Here is a 27422-nt window from a genome sequence, read left to right as displayed (position 1 = left end):
CAGTAAAATAGCAAACATAAGGAACATTTCCATGGTAGCTGTCCAGACCATAAATATTCTGCAAACAATGGGCCCACTTCATTTTCCCCTGGGGTCAATCTGGCATTGTTCATGGATGTTACATTCACTGCTTAAAGAAACAAAGCATAGAAGTGTCAGGACACATCCAGGATGCTGCTCAACCTATACAGCACTGTGCATATCAAAAAATTTTGTGTACCAAAAAATCCAGTGTACTGATCACCTACTCTTCCTTCTCACAACACCTGAGTAGGATCCCACCATCCTAAACTGAGTTAAAACATAAAAGAGAATTAATTCTACAGATAATTAAACTGACATCTGTGTGCTTCTCCCAAATTCCTACACAGAAATTTGGGTCCAAAGCAGGAAGGCCTGAAAAATCAGAGACAGTTCAAAACAGCACTTCTACTGGGTTTTATTTTTCTTAAACCTTGGCACAGCCAGCACATGTCAGGGACTATTATAATTACGCTCTTTATGTGCTGAAAAATTAATAAACAATTACTCACTTCAGGAAAAAAAAAGAAAGCAGCCATTTCCTTGACAAATGCTGCAGAAAGCATCAACAATCTCTCTGAAATCTGGGTCCACAGCAGGGAATTAACACCAAGGGAGGAACGGCCACTGCTGCTACGGACTGGAACAACTGGAAACCCGGGGCTGTAACGCAGTTTTCAGGAGTCTGCACCTGATCCAAAGGAGCTACAAAGCATTTTCATATCTTTGCAACAGAAAAAAAAGTACATTCAGTCTTTAATGCTGCTTTGGCTCGAGTACAGACCGGTCAATCAATTTCTATCAAGCCACAGAGTCCAAAATTCAGTGTTTGGAATGCACTAGTTTCAATCCCTCTAGGCCAAAAAGGGCTTCTACACTGCCTTCGTGGCTGGCAAACCTCTGCTGTGGTAGGAAGTCAAGCTCACCTTCCTGGGAAACCATGAGAAAGATTAAAAAATAAGCACTTTCCTGAACAAATGAACGAGACAGCAAACATCTGGGACCTTGATAAATTCTTACAGAAATTTATTTACAGCCTAAATTTTGACTAAAATCTGCCATTCGGTAAGTTCTTCACTAAAATACTGGCAAGTACTGTATTAACTTCCTTGAGAATCCATAGGGAACTTGGCACACTTGCACTGAAAGGCCTCCAATATTCTTTTAAAAATTAAATAAGCTAAATAAATCCCGTATATCCCTTTTTAAGCAGACCCACACTACACTCTTCTCCCCACCTTAAATCAATGGTAACCCAATTCAAATGCCTTAGAGCTCTGTCTGAGAACTAGTGGAGAGATCAACGCTTTTTATCTTAAGGATTATGGATCACTCCCTGGGTGACTAACACACCCAGCAGCCCATTAGAACCACCACAAAGGGCAGCTGCTCCTCCTCCCACCCCTCCGACTTGAGAAAGCAGCATATAAAACTTCACCCCTTCACGCTGCAGTTCTTTGCCTGCCTGCCTTGTTTCATACTCTAAACACACCAAGATTTATTAACCTTTACAGTAAAAACAAATAAAATGATGATGAAGTAAAAACACTGTGATGTAAGGGCTGCAGCTAGCACCGTTTATCTGTGGAAATCCAATTAGTGCTCAAGTGGCAGAGATACCTGGAAAAGTGCTCACAATCGAATCAAAAAAAGATACAAAAACATTAACCTGATGGCTAAAAACTCCACATTTAAACATTTAAAGTAATAAGGGCGCTTTTATTGAGTATTTTCTATATTTCATTAGGTCCCAAATTGACGAGGAACCCCAGAGATGCATTTCCTGGGCTTTTGGATCCTTAGATCAAACACTTGACTTTGCTGTTGGTGTTGTAAAACACAGAGAGTGTTTCTTGCAAGAACAGCAAACTTCTTTCGCAGTAGAAACTACAGCAACAACTGCACATCCAGGAAATGCTGGAAAGCCTATGAGGATATCCTTTGATCTGAGACACTCATCCTGTACTCACCATGATGTGAGCAGAGATGTTGTTGCCGTTGTCTGAATTGTTTCTGCATGTAAGAATATATGAATTTACCCGTCCAGCTGTGCTCTAGCAGAAACTCTTCCCTCAAGGCCATGGCCCTGTCCCCTGGCTGAGAAAGGGGCCACACTGATGAGATGGCTGCTGGAAAGGAAAGCACCCACTGCACACCCTGACGGGCTCCGAAAAGGAGATGGGAAGGGAATAAATAGCTCAGGCAAGCCCCCAGCAGCAGGGCCCTCAGATTAGGTCTGATTACAAGACTTACAGAAAAAGCACACAGCACAACATCCCTGCTGTGCCCTCTGAATACTGAGACTCTGCTGCTTTCTGCCAGCATTAAAGTCACTTAAATTTATTAAAAGAGGAATCAGGAGAGAGTCACTGTCAATGAACAGAGAGCAAACTTCCGAGTAAGAAGCCCTCTAAAAGCACAGAACTGGATTCAATGATATTTCACAATTTTGGGAACATCTCATAGAACCTTCCCCACAGGTCAGCTTATGGCAGAACGTTGCATTTGCCCCCAGTACAGATTTCTGTGCATGGCTCTTGGGCTGTACAGAGGAGCTGAATGTACACATCCAGACCTAACTGCATTAAATACAAAATAAAATGCACTGAAATTCCATTCCAAGGTGAATTAACTGCATTAAAAGGAGCAAACTTCTTTATAGTTTATACAGAAAAATAGGTTTTATTTTGTATTTTTCCATCTATTCTTAAAAGTCCAAAGTCTTTATCACCTTCACAGGGATATTTCAAGACACATCACTGTCCAGATTTTTACTTAATGCTAATCCTTCACTTACTTTCTTTGTAATATGAATCCACTGCTCAGAAAGAAATGTAAGACTCAAGAATATCATATGAACAACTTGAGCTGTGCTGGGTACCAGAAAAATAGTTATTTCCTGACTTGACTGTTTCCCTGGGCTGCCACTCCAACTCAAATGTTCTGAACAGCCTGGCCATATTTGTGGTATTGCCTTTCTGCAGAGAATATTCATGAATTAGCTTTCATACGCCACAGAGTGCAACTTGTCTTTAGGGAGAAATTTCTACATCTCTTTAACTTTTGTGCTCGTAGCAAATTACAAAGAGGAATATGATACCCAGAATTTGAATGGTGAAATATAAATGTTTATAAAATGTTTAACATAAAAAATGAAGAAAACAATCCTGTATCAAACAGATCCAACACAGCAACATTTAGATTCCCCTCCTCTCCATCCTCTGTAACCAACAGGGTGAAAATCAGTGGTGAGAGACCTCCTGCTCTTGTCTGGAGTATAAAGAGTCCTGGTTTATTATTCTGCATTTGCATGTGGCAGCAAATGTGTAAATGTTTTAATAATACAAAAATCCCAATAGAGTGGCGGAGGAGGATATGAAAGAAAGAAATACAAGGACATTTACCTTCTTGAGAGTGAGATAGAAAGAAAAAGAGAGAAGGAAGATGACATGATAAGGGACAAAGCAAGCTTTTCTGGGGTATATCTGGAAAAAGCTAAAAGAGAAATCATTAGGAAGCCCATAGTGCATCTACAGTGATACAGTGCGGATCAATTCATTTAACACTGCCCTGTACATTTACAGAAAAGTACTTTTGATATAATAAAGGCTCATAAACACACAGAAATTGGGTTAGACCTGTTTCAAATTCCTGCCAAACAATGGTTCAGAAAAATGAAGCTCTATTTTAATTAGCTCGACTCAAGAGTGATTTGATAACAGCAGATGCTGTCTGGATGCTTTCAGCTTGATGGGCTCCACATACATGAACTTAAGAGTGGCTTTGATGCAATTAGGTATCTCTCTCCCCTTTAACATGTGTTGAGCTGAACCAATGGCTTGTGTCTATTTAATGTCTTGAACTAGAGGGATATTGACCCTCCTCGTCATTCTTCTCCAAAAGAGAGGAGCTAAAGTGAAGAGAAGAATCTTATTTGGGGCTTAGCCACAGTTCCAGCAACTTGAGGACAGAGAGGAACAGGCACCAGTTCACTGCTCATAATGCAATATTAAGATCTTAACATTAGGTCTGTTTCTACCAAAAACCACATTTCCTGGCACGTCATATTTACAGGCTTGGTTAGTCCCAGTCAAAAACCTGCCCTGTCAATTGCTGCTTCAACTCCTGTCCTTTTCTGTAAAAACAAGAGGGATTCAACAATAATTCCATACATCCCTTTCAGTCCCATATTCCAGAAGATACTCCACAGACACACTGCACCATCAGAGTGACTTCCATGCAGTCATGGCACTGCTGTCCACTGCTTCCTTTTAGAGACAACTTTTACTCCTGGACATATTTGTGCATTGACACCTTAGAGGCCCCTTTCCCTTTCTGGAGAGATGTTCCTACCTCACTCTGCAGCCAGAAAGCACAGGCATTAGCTAAAGGACACATGCAACATAGGAGCTGCTTTAATGCATCAGGGACAAGGCTAATAGGAGGTCTTGATTTGTTAATTATCTGTCAGTTTGTCACAGCTGGGCTGCAAGGAGTGGGTGAGGGGGAATCTTTCTGCTTGGTTCTTTCTCTAAATGCTGAATTAGGCTGTCAAAACCTTCATCCCACCACAAGACGCTGTGAAAAGAAGAGCCAGACTATCCTTTTCTTCCTCCTTTTCCCAGCAGGATATGCTGCTTCAGATGTCCTAGCCTCCCACCATGACTGCAGAAATGTATATTGCATATAGAAAATGACCTTCACACCATCACACCGTGCCCTGTTTAGTCAAGGGACATTAGCAGACCTGAGCAGGATAAATCAGAGAGGAAATCCCAGTGCCAGGGGAGCACACAGGAGGCATTTATTTCGTAAGGAGCCCTAAAATTGCTACCTGCTTGAATCAGCAATTTCCAAGCAGGGTTTTGGAAGGCAGAAGGCCTGGCCCCTGTGAGAGCAGACAGACAGATATACATGGAGTTACAGAGATAAAAAGGTGGAGTAGTGTCAAGATTCCCTTTCTTCTTACATCTCTGCCCCACGTAATCCTCTAAGTAGGGGGAAAAGTTCAGGCTGTGAAATGGGATAATGTATGGAATACCCCCATGGAGACAAAGCTAGTAAAGCAGAAAGCAGGCTGTGATACAGCAGCAGAATTTACCATAAATGCTTATACCTCCTAAATCCAGCTGAACATGGCTGTTAAGCCATGAGAGCCCAGGGAGATCCCCACCCACTCCCCTGCTTTCCCTGCAGGCCACGTCCAGAGCATCCCATCACTCGAGTCCTTTCCTCAGCAGGATTATGAAAAATCCCCTGCAGGAGCTCCCACATGCACGAGGCACACCCCTTCCTACCACCAGCGACGCTGCGCCCTGCAGGTGTGGGAGCTGAGGTCTGTTCCCCTCCACAGGGGCACTGCCTGCTCCAGCTGCTCGGGTCTGCCTTTGGACAGCTGAGCAGAGCTACAGACTCACCAGAACTGACAAAACAACCACGAACATTCCTCATTTCAACAGCTCAAAAAGGTGTTAAGTTAACATTTGTGCATTTTACACTTAGGACAGCCAAGGAGCTCATACATAGGGTCAGTACACAAGTCAAATTCTCAGAACAGCTTTCTTCTGTGCACCATCTCCTATAGTTGGAAAAACTGGTGCTTTTCATCTTTTGATCGTTTTCTAGTCCGATCCACCCATCACTATACAGCACACCAGCTGAAAGGACAGAAGAAAATCTACAACTTCCTTGATTATTTAGTCCTGAGCACTACAAGTAATGATACATTTTGCAGACAGTCCTACCTTCCCCAGGTGGGATCTATTGAGAAATCCACTGGGGACAAAATAACTGTCTCTGTTTCATCAGGTGAAGTTAGTAGATCCATTTCAGGCAATATTTCCAGAACTTAACCTCCGAAAATAAAATTTGCTAAAGCACTGCTTCTCAAAATTTATGCAAGCTTGACTCCCTTTTTCACTCATTTATTGTGGTGGCTCATCCCACATTCCTCAGCTGAGATGGCATCAAGTTCCTTCAGGAAAATAAGAGTTACTGAAGTAAATGCTACCTCTTCAAACTAGGAGGAACAGAGCCCCAAACAGTAATTACAAGTAGAAAGCTGTTTACTGGAGAGTGACTTTGTGATTTCCTTTGAAGCCTTTGCATCCCTTTGGAGTTCTAACCTAAGTTTGAGAAATTCTGCTTTAAGGAACTTGACTATAAAGAGACACAGCACTGGTGATGACAGTGTGATGACACAGCATTGCTCCCCACCCTACACCTACATAAGAGCTCAGGAGCAATTTCCCAGCAGGTCCTGGTGGCACCAGCCCCTCTGCCCCACAGTGATACCGGCTCCTGGGTGATGCTGGAGATAACAACCCAGCACATTGATAATACAGCCAATGCAGCGCTCAGCACTAATTATCCCAAACTACTATAGGGCAAGGCCTGTGTTTCTTAAAACATCTGTCTCTCAATCTTCTGGTCTTTAATAAAATCACCCTCCCAGCCATAGGGTGTAACTGGAACTGTACATACACATGTGCATGCAAAAACATAAATACATAACGAGACATTCAGGTCCTCATTAAAAAATGGAATAAATAAGAATTCACTAAGGAATTCTGCCCAGGTCTGACTTCCAGATCTGGTTTTGCTGCATTCTTGCCCACAGCCTGAAGAGCTCTGGGTGCCTCCCTCTCCATCTGCACCATCCTCTTCAAATTCAGACTTCTTGCACCTATAATTACTAGGTGCTCTGTGCCAGGCTCCTTTAATTAACCAACCCAACTCTTCTCCCTTTGGGATCAGACTAAGCTCTTTTTTATTAGATCCATCATTAGCTCCATCAGTATCTAGGCCTGAACACGATACCTTCTACCACTCCACGAGTGGGGCTGTAGGGTGCAAATGACCTCCAAAGCACCTGCCTGCAGGAGAGGCAAGAAAAGCAAGGCTATGAACCCAGGAAAAGTGGCATGAGGGGTGGATACCACACCTTCCAAATTTAAGTACATCAGCAAAAACAACACAGCTCAAAATCTTCAGGAAAATGCATTGTATGAGGGGATCTTGGTGTTTCTGTTTGGTGCTTCTGCAGTGCAGAAGGTGGTTCAATCCATAGAGCAGAGGAGCAGGAACAGAATAAATCCCCTTATCTGTCATTACACTGGAGCCAACCTTCTGATTTTCAGGGCTTCAAGAAAGAGCCAAGCATTCCTGGAGTGCACTGCTTCCCCAAGCCTCACTCCCTCCAACTGACAGTCTTACCAACTTTCATTCTCTGTTTCACCTACAGCTGTTTCTCTTTTTTTCACAAAGAAACCAAAATGTCAAAGTGCAGCCTGGCCTTTTGGGGAGCCTGAGATGTTCTGGACGAAGGGCTCATGCACGTGGTGGGGAGAGGAGAGCAGGTGGAAGGCAGAGAGCTGGCAATGCCCTGGCATGTCTTGGGACAGGCGGCCACTGCAGCTGCACAGCCTGACTTCCCCAGAGAGTTTTCTCAAGGAGAAGCCAGCCATCGATCTCGGGACACACAACTTCCAGGACCGTTCCTTATCTCAGAACAGCTTCTGCCACGAATTCCTGAATGCGCTTTAATGTTTAAATTATTAAATGCATTAATGTATTTACATTATTCAAGTCGTATGTGCATTTTTCTAAGATAATTTATGTATAAGAGCTTGAATGTCCATGACTGTTAATGTCTACAACCCTTCCTGTTCATTATTGATTCTGGAAGGAAAAAAAAAAAGGCAGTGTTTTAATGCCTTATTTTTAATGTATTAAGAGTCTGAATAAGTGCATTCTCTTTTTTCTTTTGTAATTTCATAATTTAAGTAGTGCATTTATTAAACTGACACAGTATGAATTGTGGTGAAGTCTGGCACAGGTCCATGCTGCCAACGCAGCCCAACCGACCATCACGCTACTCTGCAAATCAAGCACAAGCTCAGCTCCTCTTACTCCAGCTCCTACTCCCTACCTGAAATCAGAAGGGACACAGACTATAAAGTCTTTTTTAAAAACATTTTCTTTGCTATTTACATGGCTCTTCTCTGCCATCTCCATTTTGAGTTGGTGGATTTTTTGTATGTTATTGATGAACCATTTGAATGCAAACCTGAATTTTCAATGAGTTTTGACACACGTACTACAGCTTAAAAATGTCTACAGTACCTTTTAATCCCTGCAGTTCCCAAGCTCTTAAGAAATCTAAACTGAATATAATTTTGTTTCTACACCACAGTTGTTACATCATAAATACAAAAATTTGCTCACAGGTTAATGTTCACAGGCCAATTGCATACAGAAATCAGGTCATCAGCACTGCTGAACCACAGTCCCTTCCAGAGCAGAATGCAGAGCTATTCAGCAGTGACTGCCCATCCTGTGTGGCATTTTGGGACACGAATGCTACTGCAGGCAACAGAAACTGCAAAGAAAAAAGTCAGCTAACACACAACAGAGCCACCTCCACTCACTCCACCCACACTTAAATGCTGTGTATGGACATGCACTTTATATATAAATTATGTGTAAATGCCTTGGATGTTTATAGCCAAAAGTACTACTTCCAAAGTCCAGTTTTTACTGCCACACAAACCCACTGCCAGCCGAGCCTACACAGAGCAACAGTGACACCCGATGGCTTCCAGCTTAACCTTGGGACACAATTCCCTGGCAGGAGAATGCAGGGGCTCCGTTCCCTCTGCCGACGTGGTGGCCCCGACTCCAATCACCTATCAGAGCAACTCATCAAGGAGCTGAGCTGCAGAGAGATAAAACTTGCTGTACGTAGGCACTGCATGTAATTAAGAGTGTGCATAAGTTTCACAGTACATTCTGCATAATTACAGCCCTGCCTGGCACCGCTGCCAGTGCGAGCATGAACACACACGCACACACATAATGTATGCACAATATTGTGCATATGGACTTGGGAAAAGACAGGCAACAGTGAAAGTTGCTGGCTGTTGTTTTAAGAGCTGACTCTGCCATTTCTAAGGTTAAGTTTGTGTTTTTTTGCTACTCATTACCATTCTTTAACTGTTACAATTTATATCAGCATATAATGTTAAATAATTACAGGGAGCGGAGCTCACTCTAGCGAGGATATAAATGCGCTGTGGGATTCTACAGATTTAAACAAATAACACTCACAGCAGGGGGTGAGCAGATGAATTAGCATTAATATCCTGCCTGGGAGATCCCAGTGCAGTGTTATGGCTTAAATACAGATCTTTTCTGTAACAGTCAATATGACAGCTACTACCAATACAGCCCAGCACACCCACCAGTCAATATACAGCTGCAGCCGAAAGAATGCCCTCGTAATAATCCATACAGCAGCCAGTTAAAATAAATAATTTCCCTTTAACAGTCCATATCACAGCCAACTGCATTAAAACCTTCCCTTTTAAGGTCTATACAATAGTCAGCTAAATGGAAAAATTGGCATCCTTCTTGGCAGCTCCAGAGGGAAGGCAGGCACGGAGGGGGTGAGAGACCGAGCTCTCCTTGGGCCTCTGGGACCGAGGGGTGTCCTGGTGGGGAATCCTGCTCTGCTGCTGTCACAGCTTCACTGAGAGGACAATTTAAGCCTCCAAGGCCACTGCCTCACTGTCTTTCACAAGCAAGTACATTCACTCTAAAACAATAAAGACCAAAAGCCGTTTCTTTCCTGACAGGAATGAGGGATCAGACCTCAGCGGGCCAGCAGTAGCCAGCACACAGATGTGTGTTCCCTCAGAGCAAAGGCAATGTGCTTTCTCTAGCACCACTGGAGACATAGCCCATCTCAGCCTACAAGCAGAACCCAAAGCTCTCTGCTTTAAATCAGTAGCTGCTTTTTCACTCTCTAACAAGAAGCAACAGGCTGAGGTAGGCTGAGAGTCTGCCTCCCTTGGACTGGAGCACAGCCCTTCATTGTGCAACAGCAATTGCAACAGACCATAATATAAATCATGACAGACATGGTTACAAAGCACCCAAATCTGAGAACTGAACTGGAGGAAAACCCATGGCCATGACAAATTCTGTCACAAGGCCACTTCACACTTACAGTCAAATCTTTATCCTGGTACCCCTCTACTGGTAAATCCACACTCCAAATTAACTGACCTGCAAAACAAACCTGCAGAACTTCAACAAATTACAATACTTCTTGAGGCAAATTAAGAAGTAAAACACAAAAAAAAGTCATAAAGCACTTAATACTGAGCTTAGAGTTTACAAACTGCTGTACAAGCAGTAATAAATCTCTAGAAAATTAAATTGTAGCTATTTTCATATTTTCCATACTGCTACAAGATTTTACCAATAGAGAATTTTGGCACTAAAATACTATACTTGCTACCTTACTTTAAATGAAAGGAGATAGATGACAATTTTGTTAGAAATAGAAATGATAAAGCAGGAATTGCATTTATTTTTTAAAACTCCGCAAATTCAAAACATCTGACTGCTTCCTTTTTAAGAAACTTGTCCCTTTGGGTATATATTAAAAAACATAAACATAAACCAGGGGCCTACAATCCCACCAGATGTTTGGCACCTGGAGCCTTTTCAAGTAATTGATTAATAAAGCAATTTTTTTTTTCAGGTAACAGGAAAAAACTGTGTCTAAAATCTTTCACATTTTCAATGCTGTAATTCTACTTCAGATTTGAATGGAAGACAGCAGCAACAAACTCATTCCAGCTTATAACCTCCCAAATTAAAAATAAATACACAGCACCCCTACTCCAGAAGTCATGGTTTGAAGCTTTGACCATATTTTGCAAAATGACAGTTATTAAAAACAACAAACATGCATCACTGTGAGTCATCTGGTTTCCAACTTCTGAGTCAAAAGGGGCTGATTCCACACAAACTGAAACCTGGCTCTCCGAGGACTCGCATGTCTAACGATTTGTATCTCTGCACCACAGCTTCAGAACAGGATGTGGAAGAAAAGAATGAAAAGGAGGGAGAAAGGGGAGGGGAGGGGAAGAGAAAAAACCCACTTTTTACTGGTCCCAGTGTCACTGCAAATAAAGACCACGTCAAGATTTAAACCATAATAATGGAAAGGCTATAAGGTCCCTGCTATAATGTTTCCTCTGATATTCCCTTTCATAAATGTTCTCTTTATGCTGCATGCTTGGCAATAATACATGTAACGTTTGTGAGAGAGCCCGCTGGGGAGGCTGCAGCATATGAAGCCTCACACAGCACACATCAGTTCATTTACCAGTTCCACAACCTTCCTTTGCTCACCCATCATCTTCAGGAGAAGGCAACAAAGCTGAGGAGACAGCTCAGATAAAGCAACCCCAGACATGTTTGGCTGGAAACAGATGTGCGTGTGCCAATGCACGGACAGGCAGCTGCCTCCTCCTCCAGGGGGAACATTCCTGGGTTCCCACTCCTGCAAGGAGAGCCAGGACCCCAAAGCCACCCACAGCCCTGCCTGGGATGGTGCCACCTGAGCTCCCTCCTGGCACACAGGGGAAGGAGCCATTCCCTTCAGGGAGCTCAGCTCTGCCTCCCAGGGAAATGGCCTTCAGCAGCCTGAGGCACCTGCATGTCCGGAGGGGAACTCAGCACCACCCAGAAGAATTTCAGCTGGAATCCCACTGAAATGGGGCACCAGCACTGGACTTCCCAAGGGACCTGACTGCACTGCTTTGAGGCCTGCTGGGTGTTTGGCAGCTGACCATTACACTGGAAGCTAAGTCCATCTTTATGGAATTGTGGCAACCGGAGTCAGAAAAGGGGTTTCCAGAAATGCAGTGTTGGGGGGCTGGGGGCAGCTCATCTCAGCCTTCTCTGTAATTCTCAATCACTGCACAGAAAGTATTTATATCCTGTTGGCAGCATGTGCAACCAATGCGACTCCCTGTGTCAGAGCTGTCAATTATGGGCTTGACTTATGAGGAAAGATTAAATGAGCTAAATATGTAGAGCTTGGCTAAGAGACCAGGATGGGGGTGGGGGGAAGCAGAAATGATGTGATAACTGTCTGCAAACATCTGAAGGGTGCAGATGCTTGAGGAGGAAAGGAAACACTTAGGATCGCACACAAAACAAACAGAAGCAGGCTGGAAGACACAGGAAATTCTCACTGAATAGCTGGAATCTCCACTGCAGCAAGATGTCCTCTACTGTTGAACTGTATCCCAAGGAACACCATCTCTCAGGCCATTCAGGTGCCTGACAAAACACCACAACACTGACAGCAGAGGAGAATTCTGCTATAACCAGAAGATGAAACAAGTAATGTAAAGAAGTGGCACTTATTGTGAGAGCCCTCTCTTGCTTCTCTGCAGCTGTGAAATCATTTTACTAAAAAGCCATGCATATTTTCTTTGTTATTCTTCCAGACTGACACTTGTTGAAGGGTGTTACAGGGTGACAGCTGGGATGAGGACACGGTTTGCACAATGTAACAGAGAGAGGTGCTATGTAAATGTGCACACAAAACAAACACAAATAAACAAACCAAAATATTGGTAGGCTGTTTGCAAAGACTTGCAATGTAAGTGACATATGGAGAAATACAAGAAATACGAAAAGCAGTGAAAATTCCTTCCAAAGTATGATGGTTAGGGACTCCAAGTCCAACTCTCAACTTCCTAGTTTGGCAAATCTTGGTTCTGAAGGTGCTGGCATCAGAAGAATCTGAAGAATGTACTCCTGTGTGCTGTAGAGAAAGTTCTTTCAGGTTCTTGAATATTCTGCCTTTTGTGCCCCTGCTGCCTCACTTTTAATGTGATTAACGTATCTGAGGCTCAACAAAGATGCCACAGACATGGCAAACATTTTCAAACAGCATGCTCTCCCAGGTAAAAAAAGGAGATGAAGACCAAGGAAGGAGGAAGGCAAGAAATGAGGGAAGTTATCCCACATAGGCAGCTATAATCTCATGGATCCCAGGCTGCAGTAACAATTACACAAGCAGTGCCTGGGCAAATGGAGTCCAACTCTCTGGTGGTGTTAGAGGCAGGAGAGGATTAACAATCTCTAGCAACATTTTTCAGAGTAGGAATTTAATTCTGTGGAGTCAAGAGGCACTCCAAAGAACAAGCTCCTCCACAAAGTTATGTCAAGAAGCTAAAAACACGTTCAGTCACTGCGGTGAGGTTCTTCAGCTGCTCCCTGCTCTCCTCGAGCTCACACAACCGTGGGCAATTGCTGCCCTCTACAAGCTGCTCTGCACATAGCAAAGCTCCCACACGGGAGCAGGAATGATGCCTGCACCCCACCTTGATCCCACAGCATTCCCAGGGCAGGGACCTCTCTGCTGTGCCACCAGCTGGGGGGCACACAGCAAAGTGCTCCCGATCCTCCTGCCAGCTGAGCAAAGCAGGACACGAGCTGTAAAATACTGTTTGTAGGGGTAGCACATTCAGACCCTGAAAACATCACACAAACACAAAAATTTGGGTTTTTTAAGGGGAAAATACCAAGTGTTAAGTATTTCCTAACTGTGTGCCAGGGTGTTTTTCCAGTGTCTCAAAGCATTGTAACTTCCATTTTACCTTCAGTGAGAGGCCTGGGATCTCTGGAAGTCAAATCATACCTAACATTATAGAAGACTCTAACCTAACTCCCTGAACTTTATTTTCCTTGTGTGTTCATAAAGAACAACTTAGTGTATTACAACGATTTTAAAACCATTTTAAAACTCTTCTGACCAGTGATGTTGGTTTGCCTGAAAAGCAAGTAGAAATTGCTTTCAGAGCTCTCCTGCACAAGTGCACAAAAAGGATTATGAGCTAACTCATGCCCCTGTCAGTGACAGACTGTCCCTGTCCTGGGTGTGCTGCCTCACCCACCACTCTCAAGTGTCATTTAAACTTTTCCACTGAGCTCAAATGGGCAGTTTAACCTGGTATGACAGTGTTTCTTTAACTGTGCTCAGTGAGTCAAATTGCATCTGTGTGCTTGGAGCACATTAATATATTTGTCTAAATCAACAGAGTAAAAGGAATCGACAGATTAAGCAAGTGCACTTTGCATGAACGACAAAAGAAGTCAATAAACACCCAGAAGAAAGAGAGAAAAAACAGACAAAACCCAATAATCTTGAACTTATCAGAAGGTCAAACACAAGAGAGCTCTGCTTAGTAAACCACAGAGCTCTCTTTGCAGCAAAGCAAAGGTTATTGTGCACGGCAGTCACAGCCCTGACTCCCCGTTCGTGGCCCAATGAACCCAAAATCTGCACAGCACTGCCCTGCACAGCCTGTGCTGTGCTGCCAGTGCCCACAGGGGCTCCCAGAGCACCTGCAGCACCCCCACCCAGGGGGCTCGGGGGTCCTGAGCCGAGGTCTCCCTCCCTCTCCCGTGCCAGTGGAAATGGCCCTGGCTGACGTTTCCCTGGCTGGAAATCCCCAATGGATGGATTTACCTTCAGAGAATCATCCCGTGCACGCCACCACCAGGAACAAACCCACTGGGGCAGACGGAAAATTTGTACAGTAAACAGGTATAAATCTTGTCTTCAACAACAAAGGGTGGGAAAATGGAAAATAAAGTGTGGTGGGGAGTAACACTAACTAACATGAACCCCAACAAGCTCTCTCAAATCTTGTTACACAAATCTGCAGCCTCCCCTCATTCCATCCACCCATGTTCAAATGGTAAAGACAACAGTATTTATTAGAATCAGTCTCCAGGAACTTCTAGCGACAACAGTTAGAGCTAAAAGTAAAATCCCAATTGCAATGCTCCTTTCTCAGAAACCTAAATGAAATTTTCTGTACTCACACTCTACTTGAAAGGAAGCTTAACAGAACAGATAAGGTGTAAAATGAGACAACAAACCAGAAAGGATTTAATAATTCTACTGTCACTCACTGCAATGTACCCTGTGATGTTTGCACAAAAAGGGGAGTTAAAAGTGCTGTGGCCATTATCCTGACCCTTAAATATTTGAAAATCAATTCAACAAAGGGTGGGGAAAAGCCACGAGGGCTCCAGCACATTCCAACAAATTCTACACTAATTGCTATAGAGGCAGCAGTAATTCTTGTTAACTTGTACCTTTCGACAGCCTGTAAAAAAAGGAATAAAATGTCCACATTTCAGTGTTAACTGCTCTCCTCTGCAGCAAGAAACAGAAAGAAACAGAACATGCTAAAAATAAAAGAAGAAAAATTAATTAATCTGCAAAAGAATCCTGACCCAGGGATTTTGTAACTTAAGTGAGCAACCAAGAGAGTTGCTCGATATTTACAACCAGTACTTTCGTATTTACAACTAGTACTTCTTCCAGATACCAAGCAGCAGCTAGGGAATGAATGTGTTTTGTGACAGAAAAAAAAACCCAAACAAACCAACAGCATGTCAAAAGGCCTCACTGACAACTCTCCTTCCTTAGGTTCTCCCTCCAGCCCAGGTTCCTGTTGGAGGCTCTTCCAGGCACAACCCTCAGAGCTGTAATTTAGGCTGCAGCAGGTTGGCAGAAAGCAAAGGCCAACAGGTCTTGAAAACACCTCAAAAGCAGCACAGGATGGTTAAAAAGCTACAAGACTCTACTAGCAATGAAACAGAACAAGCTAAACAGATGATTTAAATACATTCTAGAGAGACATTAGACCAAGGATACAGATTCCTGATGTAAAGGGCATTTTCACTGGTTTAACCTCACAGAAAGAGTTTGTCCTATGTAGTTACGTCCTTTGCACATCCCAGGACTTTGAGTGGCTGTAAAAAGACAAACCTATTCCAATTCCACAAGTGTTCAGAGGCTTATCAGAGGTGCTGCTCCCAGCAGCAGGGATGCAGCAGCGCTCCCTGATAAGCCGGGCTCAAGGAGAAGCTGATCCCGCGCTGGCGATGACAAACGTGGCTGTAAACAGCAGCAGAGCGAGGTGCTGACACCCTGGGAACACAAGGTTACACTTCCCACCAGGAGCTACACGGCAGATTTTAATGGGCCACGACCGCCAGCCGGGGAAATGAGTGTCCTGTGTGCTGCAGGAATTATGGCTGTGCCACCCTGCCACTGCCACTGCTGTGACACACTGACCTGCTGCTGGGGAGGCACTGCCCTGTAAGGACACTGGGGAGCTCAGTGTGCAGGCTGTTATCCCCACTTTGGTGGGAGCAGTTTGGATTGTGACCTGAGTTTGCAGGGCCGCATTCTGAAGGCCTCAGTAGGGCCATAAACCATTGCAAGGTGCCCTGGAGGACCCAAATGCAGGACACAATGTGATGTGTCAGACTGCTACAGGACCTTGGAGAATGCTGAAGTCCTTGTGCAAACAATGAGGAATCCTGGCTCCTCCTGGGGTCCTGCTGAAAGCAGCAGGCTGCAGGCAGAGGTACAGGGTAGGCAGGGACAGTGTCCCCATGCACAGGGCAAGATGCTGCATGTAGCACCTTACAGGATAGTGTCCAGTAGAATCACAAATCCAGTAAAAAACCAGCTTGAGACTGTAACAACAGTCAGTCTGCTGATACAATGCAAAGTGTTTCAATTCTATTGCTTTCTCATTCTTGTGTGCTGGTGTGATCCAAACAGGTCAGTGCTGTGAAGCACTGAATCCTTCCACTCACCAATAAAGTCCAAAAGGGAGAGGGGGCGCAGAGCAGAAGTTGGTCATGAGACTCTTCCCTCCCTCCTCTGGGCTCTCCAAGTGCCCCCCACCAAAGGTGGAGTCCAGGATGCTCCCCCAGCACACAGCCCCCCATGGCACTGCTGGATCTGGGCCAGGGCTCTCTGGTGTTTCCATAAACACTTTTATGACACAGCACCACGTGAGTCTGGTTTATGGGCCAGGATCTCCTGCCTGTGTGGAAGGGAGCCTGCACGATCCTGGCCACGGGGAAGCCACAGCAGGATGGTGGCACTCAGGTCATCTGGCTCACAGACCTCAACTCTCATTTAATGAGGCATCTACGCAGGAGCAGATGGAAGCAATACTGACTCCTAAACAAACGTGACAAAGACTGTAAGAGTTTATTATTTTTAAAAAGTTAATGAAAAAAATAAGAAGGAAACTTCCACCTTTCAGAGGGCTCTAATTAGCTCACATGCCAGACTCACCATCGTAAGAATAAAGTTTATGTTGGAGTTCTTTAAGTGTATAAATAATTTTATGTTGTAAGAATATCCATCCAAACAGAAAGATATTCAACTGCTATACACTTCCTCTGAGCAATTCTGCAGTCATATATACTGTAAGAAATTAATTATATCTAAGGTAATGTTAGAGTCTGCCTTGAGAAAGAACAAGCTGTTGGCCAGCACAAGCTGAGATGATCTGCTGCCTGCCCTGACCTTTCTAAGGCAGGGACAACCAACTCCTCCAAAAGCAAACCACCAAATCCACCACAAAGCACTTGGTGTCAATAACAACTTCAGGTAATCTCATGTACAGATGTCCATGCAATTAAGGGATGGCACAATGTCATTAGAGAGACTGCCACTGCAGCAGAATTCACACACAGACCTCCCATGAGATGCCTTATACTGACTTTTCTTGGTTCACAGTCTTTACTCACATCTCTCTTTTTTAAAAAATCATCTCCTGGGTTCTCTAGGTCAGAGTTACTTGGTAAAAATACTTTGATGTGGCCAGTGTCACAAGTACTTGAGTCTTCTCCCTGCAAATAGCTATGATCAACAAATGAAAGCAGCAGAAGAAATTTAGAGATCTATATATTTAGGAGGAAAGGATTGGCTAAGAAGGGGAAGGGGAAGGGGAAGGGGAAGGGGAAGGGGAAGGGGAAGGGGAAGGGGAAGGGGAAGGGGAAGGGGAAGGGGAAGGGGAAGGGGAAGGGGAAGGGGAAGGGGAAGGGGAAGGGGAAGGGGAAGGGACCCAAGGTTGTAAAATCCACATACTGCAGCTCCAGGAGTAGTGGCTCACTTCCCTATCTGCAGTACCATAAAAGAGCAAACAAAACAGGGTTCTCTGAGTTATCCTCATACACAAAAAATCCCAGGGCCCTTTCCAAAATGCTTCTAGAGTAAAAACATCGGATTACACGCACTGCCAGCTGACAAACATTTGTAAGCTCACTCTGAGTGCCTCTGAATATAAAGACAGCTTGAATGAGGTCTCTGAGCAGCAGAGGGGTTTTTGTAAGGGTACAGCATATGAATCTGTTGCACAGGGCATTCCTCAGACTCTTTCCTAAAGAGGCTCTGAACAAGAGCACATTCTGGGACAGGCCACGGCCCAGGTGACCCACATCTAACCCAGGTGACCCACATCTAACCCAGGTGACCCACATCTAACCCAGGCTCACTGGAGGTGGTGGCCGCAGATCAGAATTCAGAGGTGTGAACACCACGGCCACCCGAGGCAGTTCACACCGTTTCCACAAAGCACCAGCCCCTCAGAAAAGCAAAACAAAGGCTGGAAAACGATGTGGCAGAGAGAACAACTCGTGTGTTATCAACAAGGAATTGTCAGGTCTTTGGAGGAACTCACCAGCGGCTCCCGGGACGCGGCGCTCTCAGTCGCAGGGCAGGAGCCAGCCTGTGGAGCAGAAACACAGTGAGCTCACATTGCCACCCCATGGGCACCGCCAGAAACGCTCATCCTGCGAGCAGCACCTGGGCACGCACACTCATCTGTGCTACCAGCATGGTTCTGTGGAGGACTGAACACTAACAGGTCACAACCACAGCAAAAGGCATTCATTGCCCCTTTAAAACAAGGGAATTAACAGAATCTGCAGAACTGATTTTAGCGAGTCAGCAGTGAGAGCTGGCAAGGCTCCTGAGAGATGGCATGAGAGTAGTGGGCACACAAACACAAACCTTTAAATACCTCTCCCATTTCCAGTAGGGAGGGTCCAGTAATGCATCCTTCGTTTTCTGAACCATTCTTCTAAAGATTTCTAAAAACCATGATTTACCTAAACCTCACAAACTGCCAGCAGTACCAGGACCAGCCTTGCTTCCCACACATAATTAAAAGAAGTTTTGTCCTCCAATTCTATTCTTCGTTTTTATGCACACACCTCACCTTCCAAGTATCGCAACATTTATTTTTCCCATTTGCAAAATACACAAAAACAATATAGATAAAATAAGTATTTACCACAAGAGGGTGCCAGAAACTCAAATATACTGCAACTCATGTGCATCCAGACAAGGATCACCAGCAGGACCCAGCCAGACCTCACAGGTGGGCAGGGATTCTCTGGGATCACTTGCCATAACCTCTGGGTGGGAGGGAAGGAGGAAGGACCCACCACTGAATTCACATCCTCAGGAAATTCCCACAGCAAAGTATTTGGCACTGGAGAAACTCTGATAGCCAAGACAAATCTGAAATTGCTTATCCTGTTCACAGGCTACACCATCATCCTGCTTTTCTCTTTCTTTTACTATTAAAAAATAGTAACAGAGAGACAGGATCTTTTCTTTTGTTTATTTTTTTAGTAAAGACATTGCTAAAGGCCCAAGGAACATGATTTCTAAACAAAACAAAGTATTTTAAAATCTCTGGTAGAAATATTTATTGCCTTTAGAACATAATTCTATCTACGCAAACGATTTCATTTGAGCTGCAGTACTCCCCTCTCCCCACACTGCTTGAGGCAATATATTAATTCATGAGAATGAGAAAATTAAACTAAGAAAAACAGATAATAAGCCATAAGACATCTGACACTCCCTTTTCAGCATCTAAATTAACTTGATTTGTAATAGGAAACATGATGGGGCCCAAACATAAACATGTTAAGTGAGGCAGTGCCACTACTCACTGTCTCATGTTGAAAGCTTGGCAATAAATAAGCAAACATCACCAGGGGCAGAAAGCAAATATTTTATCAAATCCTCTAAACGTTTAGAGTGCAATGGGGACAACTTTCTACAAGCATTGGTAACAGTGTCAAACCTGCAGTGGCTGTGTAAGAGGAGCGGTGTTTACACTCTGTGAGACTTGTAAGGATATTTTCATTGGTTTGTTTAATTCCAAAACTGTCCCCTTGAACAGTCACCCACTGTACCACGTGCCCTTCAATCACATCTCCTTTTTCCAGGCAAAGCTGTAAGACTCAAATTCCATCCAAGCCCCCAGAATGTGTGAGCACTGAACACTTCTCAGAGCTCTGGCTGAGGAACGTGCACCAGTGTGAGACCTGCAGGAGATGGTGAGAGTCACAGAATCACACAACAGCTGGGGTTGAAGGGACCTCAGAGAACATCTCACTCCAACCCCCTGCCACGGGCTGGGACACCTTGTACAAGGTGGGGACACCTGTCCCTGGCGGGCACAGCCAGGCTGGGGCAGCAGGAGCAGCTCCCTGAGCAGCACAGGAGGGAGAGGAGGAGCTGAGAGCAGCTCCTGGGGCGTGCCAGGGCTCAGGGGCACAGGGCTCAGGGGCACAGGGCTCAGGGGTGTGCCAGGGCTCAGGGGCACAGGGCTCAGGGGCACAGAGCTCAGGGGTGTGCCAGGGCTCAGGGGCACCGGGCTCAGGGGCACCAGGGCTCAGGGGCACCAGGGCTCAAGGGTGTGCCAGGGCTCAGGGGCACAGGGCTCAAGGGTGTGCCAGGGCTCAGGGGTGTGCCAGGGCTCAGGGACACAGGGCTCAGGGGTGGCCAGGGCTCAGGGGCACAGGGCTCAGGGGTGTGCCAGGGCTCAGGGGTGTGCCAGGGCTCAGGGGCACCAGGGCTCAGGGGTGTGCCAGGGCTCAGGGGTGTGCCAGGGCTCAGGGGCAGTGCCTGCCTGGCAGCTGGACATGGGGCTCCTGACCATTGCCCTGTCCAGCAGCCAGACCAGAGGCTCCTGACCATTGCCCTGCCCAAAGGCTCCCGCCCAGTGCCCTGTCCAGAGGCTCCTGACCTTGCCCTACCCAGCAGCCAGACCAGTGGCTCCTGCCCAGTGCCCTGCCCAGCAGCTGGGCTGGAGGTTCCTGACCCGTGCCCACACCAGGGGCTCCTCACACACCAGAGGCAGGACAGACACCAAAAGGGGTGTCAGTAACTCATTCTGGCCTGAGGATCCAGCACTGCTGCATGCAATGGGACAGAACCTGGTTCTTTCTCTTTACCTTTAATACCCAGAGCGTATTTGGGTACATTCATAAGGTTAAAAAGCAAGGCTCTCCCATTTCCAAGCATGGAACCTTATTTTGAGGTAAAGCAACATAAATAAATGGGAGGGGTTTAAGTGTGCAGTGGGAAAATACAAAATCCAAACCCAGAGGACCTCAATGTTTTTAGGCAACCACATTTGCCAATAAACCAGATTTCTTTCTCAGAAACTGCCAGCGCCACAGACTGCCCAGGTGCCCTATGGACCAGTCACAGACTGTTTCAGGTTTCCTCATTCTGGAAGCATTCACCTGAAATGTGAGGGAGGGGCTGCAATGCCTGCACCTCAGACTGGGGCTGACAAAACACCTGGGTGATGCAAAGCTGCCCTGCCTCCTGTGAGTTTGGTAACTCGGCCTTTCACAACCCACATCTGTGCTGGTTGGCCAAGAGTAATGATTTTATGTAACTTATTTCTATTTCACTTTAGTTCAATAGCCTTCCCTACAAACTCAGCCTCCTCAGTCCAAAATAAGGGGACCAACAGAGAGGTTCGTGGAGATTTTGCCAGACGGGGACAGATGTGAGTGACTGCCCATAGCAGTGTGTCACTGGCAGGCTGCTCTGTGTGCTCCGTGTCCTTCCCAGCTGCCCACACAGCCACACCTGCTGCCGGGGGGCCTGGGGGCACTGAAAGGACTTTCCCAAATCCCACAGGCAGCACACACTCAGGAATCTGTCTGGGATGATGCCAGAGCTCCAGGAGGGCACGGAATCTGAGGTGGGTTGAGCTTGCAGTGAAATACAAGTGACTCTAGATCACGAACAGGACAGTGTGAGAGGGGAAGCCTACACTGTACACACATACATCACACCTACGCTACAGAACGACACAACCCAGCTTGGAAGAGGCCTTCAGGAAAATAAGAATATACACTAAATACAACTCCATCACGCTTCTGTTTTTTCCTTTGGCTACCCCATTCATTTCATGTCCCAGTTCAAAAATATATCAAGCTTTTAGTGTTTCTTGAGCACTGAAACCAGTGAACTTACATTTCTCTTCTGCTCTCCCCATTCAGGTTTGTCCTTTTATGCTCTTGGCTCAAGGATCTCCTTCCATCCCTCGCATTTGTAAAGCACAGACAATATTCTACTCTAACTAGTCACAGAGTCACAGAATAGTCTGAGTTGGAAGGGACCCACAAGGATCATCGAGTCCAACTCTTACCCTGCACAGGGTTCCACAGAGTTTTAGAGCCCAGCTGCACACTGTCTCCTTTCTCTCTGGCCGTGCTTGTATTTATTCTTCTCCTATCTGAGTGCTTGACGAGTTTCATACACAAACCCTCAATGCCAGCACGCCTGTGCCCTGGGCCCGGCCTGCACACGCTTCAGCCAGCCCCGCACAGCCCCTGCTCGCCCAGGGCGCGGGGCCCGGGCGCAGCCCCGAGCCCGCGGTGCCGGGGGGGTCCCGGAGCCCCGGCCCGGCCCAGCCCGGCCCGGCCCGGCCGCCTCACCTGCCCCGGCTGCTCCGCTCGCTCCGCGGCCGCCATCTTCCCAGGCGCGGCTAATACATCCCCGGCCGCCCGATGCGCCGCCCCCGCCGCCGCGCCGCGCCGCAGGCACGCCGAGTCGATCGCCGGCGCAGCGATGCGTCCCGCGGGGCGCCGCCGGTGCCGTGAGAGCCCGGCCTGAACCGAACCGAACCGGGCCGGGCCGGGCCGGGCCGATCCCGGCGCAGCAGCGCCTTCCCCGCCTGGAAAAGCCCTCGGGGCACTGCCGAGCGGCAGCTGATGGCAGCGCGGCTGAAGCAGTGCGTGGTGCGGCGGCGGGACGGGCCGGAGCAGCACGGCGTGGCCGCGTCCTGCCTGCGGGAGCTGCGCGACAAAGGTGAGGGGGGACCCGCTGGGACCCTCTGTGGGACCCGGTGTGAGACCCGGTGGGACCCTCTGTGAGACCCGCTATGAGACCTGATGGAACTCCCTGTGAAACCCGCCGGGACCCTTTGTGGGACCCGCTGTGGGACTCGCTGGAACCCGCTCTGAGACCCGGTGGGACCCGCTGTGGGACCCTTTGGGACCCGATGGGACCCCCTGTGAGACTCGCTGAGACCTGCTATGGGACCTGCTGTGGGACCTGCTGGGACATTAGGTGGCTAATGTGCGGCGCTGTGAGGAGACAGGTCCTGGTCTCCAGCCTCAGTCACTGAGAGTTGTCTGTCCTTCGTGCTGGGGTCAATAAACAGGCAGTGCTATGTCACTTTTATCGTTCTGTTAAGTATTTTTTTCTGTTCTGCAGCTTGTGGTGTTCTGGCTATTGACAAACCCATCACCTTGGTACTGGCAGAAGATGGGACCATTGTGGATGATGAAGATTACTTCTTGTGTTTGCCACCTAACACCAAGTTTGTGGCACTGGCCAAGGATGAGAAATGGTCCAGCAAAAGCTTAGGTATGCTGTGAGTGAGGAAGCATGGAAGGGGAGGTGTGTTTGGAACACACCTAGTGACAGTAGGCAGGGTCAGGTGAGAGGAATGACCCATGAAACTGGTGGCTCTTGTGTCAGACAGTGGAACATCCTGGCTCTCGGAGTCTGTGGATGAAGTGGACAGTGCTGCCGAGAAGTGGAAGCAGCTGGCCAGGCAGCTGAAGGATGACCTGTCCAACATCATCCTGATGTCTGAAGAGGACCTGCAGGTACAGTGGGGAAACCCCCAGTCCCTGTCCTTGCATCTGCCCATCATTTATTTATCTCAGTAGAGAACAGACTCCATAAACAAGAGCTCAGGCTTAATTCAGATACTGCTTTTGCTCTTGGTGCTGGAGTCAAACTTCTCCTGGAAGGGAAACATTCAAGTGTCCAAAGATGCTCTTAATCCCCAACTATCTGAGAACAATTGCAGTTCTGGCAAAAAATTGAGATTTGGCCAAATGGCAACTGAGATCAGGTCATTCCTTATAGCCAGACACACATTGTGGTGGTGCCTCCCCTGTGTAACATGGCCAGAGGGGAGGCTGAGCAGCAGGCCAGGTCTGTCTGCTCCAGAGGGCTTTGAAGAACTGCTGTCACTCTCCAGAGCTGATTGATTCAAGTTTCTGACTGCTTAACACCTTGTCTGTGGTGAGGCACGGCAGTAACTGTCCCCTCTTGTTCTCCCCAGTGTGCAGCTTCCCAGGTGCCAGGCTGCTGCCTTTCCTTTGAATATTTCCATGCACTGTGAAGTTGTGCTTTGCCATTAGTTTTCAAGCTTTCTGCTAAAATTGCACATGATTCCACACCTTCTTGGGTGCCTTTGGCTTTTAGTAAAAAACGCTGCCTGGTGTAGTGCCACTACAGCCTCTCAGAACTCGGGGGCCTTGCTGTGACCAGAAACCTTGTGGAACACGCTTGGTTTCAGGAGGGTTTGTACGTTCTGTTTGTACTGCAGTGAGTGCCATGAAATGAGTTACTCAGGAGCCCTCTCCATGTTTTAAGGTGCTTATTGATGTGCCACGCTCAGAGCTGGCAGAAGAGCTTGCCCAGAGTGAAAGCAAAGTGCAGGTGCTGCAGGACACCCTGCAGCAGGTGCTGGACAGGCGAGAGGAGGAGCGTCAGTCACGGCAGCTCCTGGAACTCTACCTGGAGGCCTTGAAAACTGAAGACAGCATCTTAAGCAAAGTTGCAGGTAGGGAGCATTTGTGTGCTAGAGAAGGAGGTTTTCAACTCCTGCTGAGTGGAATAAATAAAGTAGAGTGAGTCATTTGATCAGCTGCTGTTAAATGGGGTTGATGCAAGAGCTATACAGTGTAAGAATTCTCTGACCAGAGAGACCTCTTGCTGCTGTGTCACATTTCTCACAAAGCCTGAAAGCAGAATACTGGGAGAAAAGCTTAGATCCTGGAGTCCTCCTTAAAAAAATGAAAAATTATGGATTTCTTAAGTTCCAGGATGCACCAAGACTGGATGTATATTTTATTAATCTCACAACCATCAGAGCAGTCCAGGCCACTTTTCCTGTCCTGTGCTCATCCGAAGCTGTACTGAAAAGGAGTCTGCTCCTTTTCAGAACCTGAGGCTGCAGCGAGGAAGGAGATGGATGTGGTTGACACAGGTACCAGCAGCACAGACACTTCAGCCACAACAGCACTCAGCGACCAGGTCCTCACTGCTCTGAAAGAGAAACCTGCTCCAGAGCTCTGCTTGGACAGTCAGGATCTAGAGGTGGGTGAGAATGACACAAACCATATTCTGGCAAAGCTCTCCCTCCAAAAGAGAGGCTGGAGCTCCTCTGTGACAGACATTGGTTCACACACTCTGCTCTGTCCTCTGAAAAGCCACAAAATAATTTTGGGTTTGGTCTCCGACAAATCAGTCAGCTGTCTTACCAGCAAGGTTCTTTGGGGTTTTTTATAGGCTTATGCATCCAGGTATGTTTCTTTTATTCATCCCAAATCAAAATAAAAACCTCCTTACTTTGGAAAAAACTCTAAATATAGATTGGAAAGTCTAGATAAACTGTAACCATTGAGGAAGGTGTTCTTTCCAGCTGTGAACTTGCTACTCTTGCATTTCCCTGCTGTAGAAAGTAAGTAACTGCTTCCTCTTCCTTTGCACGCCTGAACATAGCTTCAGTTGAGTGTTGGCAAATGACTGGAAATCCACTAGCCCACAGGCTAGGTGATGAGAGCTGGGAACATCTGCAGTTCCAAAGCTGTTAATTCAGCAGAGGGTTAGAGGCCAGGGAGTCGGCAGAAAAGTCTGTTAACAATCTGTCTTGCTCCAGCTGGTGTTGAAGGCAGACGCAGCAGCCCTGGCCTCGGCTCTGGGATGGGACAAGCAGAAGGCTGGAGCTCTGCAGTCAGCCTGTGACCAGGAGCTCTCCAAGCGCCTCCAGCAAGTGCAGACCCTGCACTCTCTAAGGAGCACGTCCAAGGGCAAGAAAACGCTGCCCTGGGGGGACTGGCCCAGTGCAAAACGCAGAAAATAACACTGCATTGCTGTTTGCAGCTGGGGTTTTGCTTTTGCATTAGAATCAGTGCAAGCAAACACACATCCTGGAACCATAGTTTGCTGGTCATACTGTGGGCTGGCTATAGAACAGCTAAAATCTGGACATTGTCCTGAGGCTTAAACTCCTCTGGTGATTTGAATTGTGTAAGCAAAGGGATTTTGACTTTTTGCAGAATGCTAGAACAATGGTATTGCTAAGCACAGCATGTAAGTGTTCAGCTTTCAATACCTGGTTGGTAGCCAGCAGCTTCCATCTGGTAATGGTGGGTACAGCTCCTGAAGCCCCAGGCAGTTTGCTTACTTTGCTCTCCCACCATTTGCAGTGTAAAAAGGATGGAGGATGTCTGGAAGACACTCTGAGGCACAGTCAGTGATCAGGGCAGAGGGGATACCCAGCTGCTGCCTGGCTTTAAGCTCCAGCCTGGGATTTAGGAACCTGAATTCTCATGCTGATTTAATCAGTTAAAGTAAATTCAAAGTCCTTCAACTTCAGTGCTTTTTCTGTAAGGAACTCCTGCCTCTTGGATGCTGTCTAAGAACTATCATGTAAAACACAGCAAAGGCAGAAATAATTGCTTTGTAAGGCTGTGTGACAGAAGACTTGCATTTGGCCTGCTGTGTTATTCTCCTAATCATTAGTGTAGCATCATGATGCTTTTATATTAACTGGCTTATTTTTAAATTTGTTAAAGTCTTTTTTTCTAACATCAATAAAACCTTTTTGTCTTACTTTTGGACTAGTTTTGATATTTCTACCAGCTGCTATAATTAAAAAACTGGGCTGATAAATACAGTATTACCTTAAGGAAAGAGGATGAAGAAACTGAACACAGAAGTACTGTCTTTAACTTATACAAAGTATTTAGACAAAATGTGTGTCCATCATGGTGACTGCCATGAACTCTCACCTGGCACAATCTGCTCTTCTTGTGTGAGAACAGCAGATATATATGAAAAACATCTGACAAGTGAGATGAAACTTCTGAGGAAGTTTTAGTGGGTACAGATGTATTTTGTAGCAGCATGCTAAATCCTCTGATCTAGCACAGCTTTAAATGGCCCAGGGTGAGTATTCCTACAGCAGGCATTCAGGTGAACCCGTTGCATGCAACAGTCCAGCTAAATTATGGCACAATCAGAGTTAGACTGCAATAATAATAATTATAATAAATTATTATTATTATTATTATTATTATTATTATTATTATTATTATTATTATTATTATTATTATTATTATTATTAATATTCTAAACAGTTTAGTAATTAAACAAAACTACTCAGGCTACCTTCAGGTGAAGCGACCCAGATGGGAATTGACTGGACTTAGGGGAGAAGCTTGCAGGCAACTTTTTGTCTGTTTTGCTTCTGACCATATTTAGATTGTAATATTATAGGCCATGGCAGGTAAAAAGGTTTCCTGGTGTTTGGAACAGGTACTTACTGCAAGCTTTTATGTCCAGTTTTTCTGCAGTCACA

At 46.1% G+C, this 27422-nt stretch overlaps 2 protein-coding genes across 2 annotated transcripts in view; one reads left to right on the top strand and one right to left on the bottom strand.

The window, feature by feature from the left end:
* The window catches only part of PEX14 (peroxisomal biogenesis factor 14), a 67722-nt gene extending 45111 nt beyond the window's left edge, over positions 1-22611 (bottom strand). The window contains exons 1-2 of the mRNA XM_074558400.1: positions 22474-22611; positions 18396-18443 (exon numbers count right to left, since the gene is read on the bottom strand). Coding sequence (XP_074414501.1) covers positions 18396-18443; positions 22474-22509 — 84 coding nt within the window. The 5' untranslated portion in view covers positions 22510-22611. The remainder of the gene's footprint in view (positions 1-18395; positions 18444-22473) is intronic.
* A 99-nt stretch (positions 22612-22710) lies between these two features.
* On the top strand, positions 22711-26674 carry DFFA (DNA fragmentation factor subunit alpha). The gene is made up of 6 exons (XM_074558402.1): positions 22711-22846; positions 23255-23407; positions 23522-23652; positions 24431-24620; positions 25002-25156; positions 25719-26674. The coding sequence occupies exons 1-6, from the start codon at positions 22750-22752 to the stop codon at positions 25920-25922; spliced, it is 930 nt and encodes a 309-aa protein (XP_074414503.1). The 5' UTR covers positions 22711-22749; the 3' UTR covers positions 25923-26674.
* The last annotated feature ends 748 nt before the right edge of the window (positions 26675-27422 follow it).

The sequence above is a fragment of the Zonotrichia albicollis genome, chromosome 25 (genome assembly GCF_047830755.1).
Source record: "Zonotrichia albicollis isolate bZonAlb1 chromosome 25, bZonAlb1.hap1, whole genome shotgun sequence".
NCBI lineage: Eukaryota > Metazoa > Chordata > Aves > Passeriformes > Passerellidae > Zonotrichia > Zonotrichia albicollis.
The sequence above is the reverse complement of the archived record's forward strand: the minus strand, read 5'-3'. Positions and strand labels throughout refer to the sequence as shown.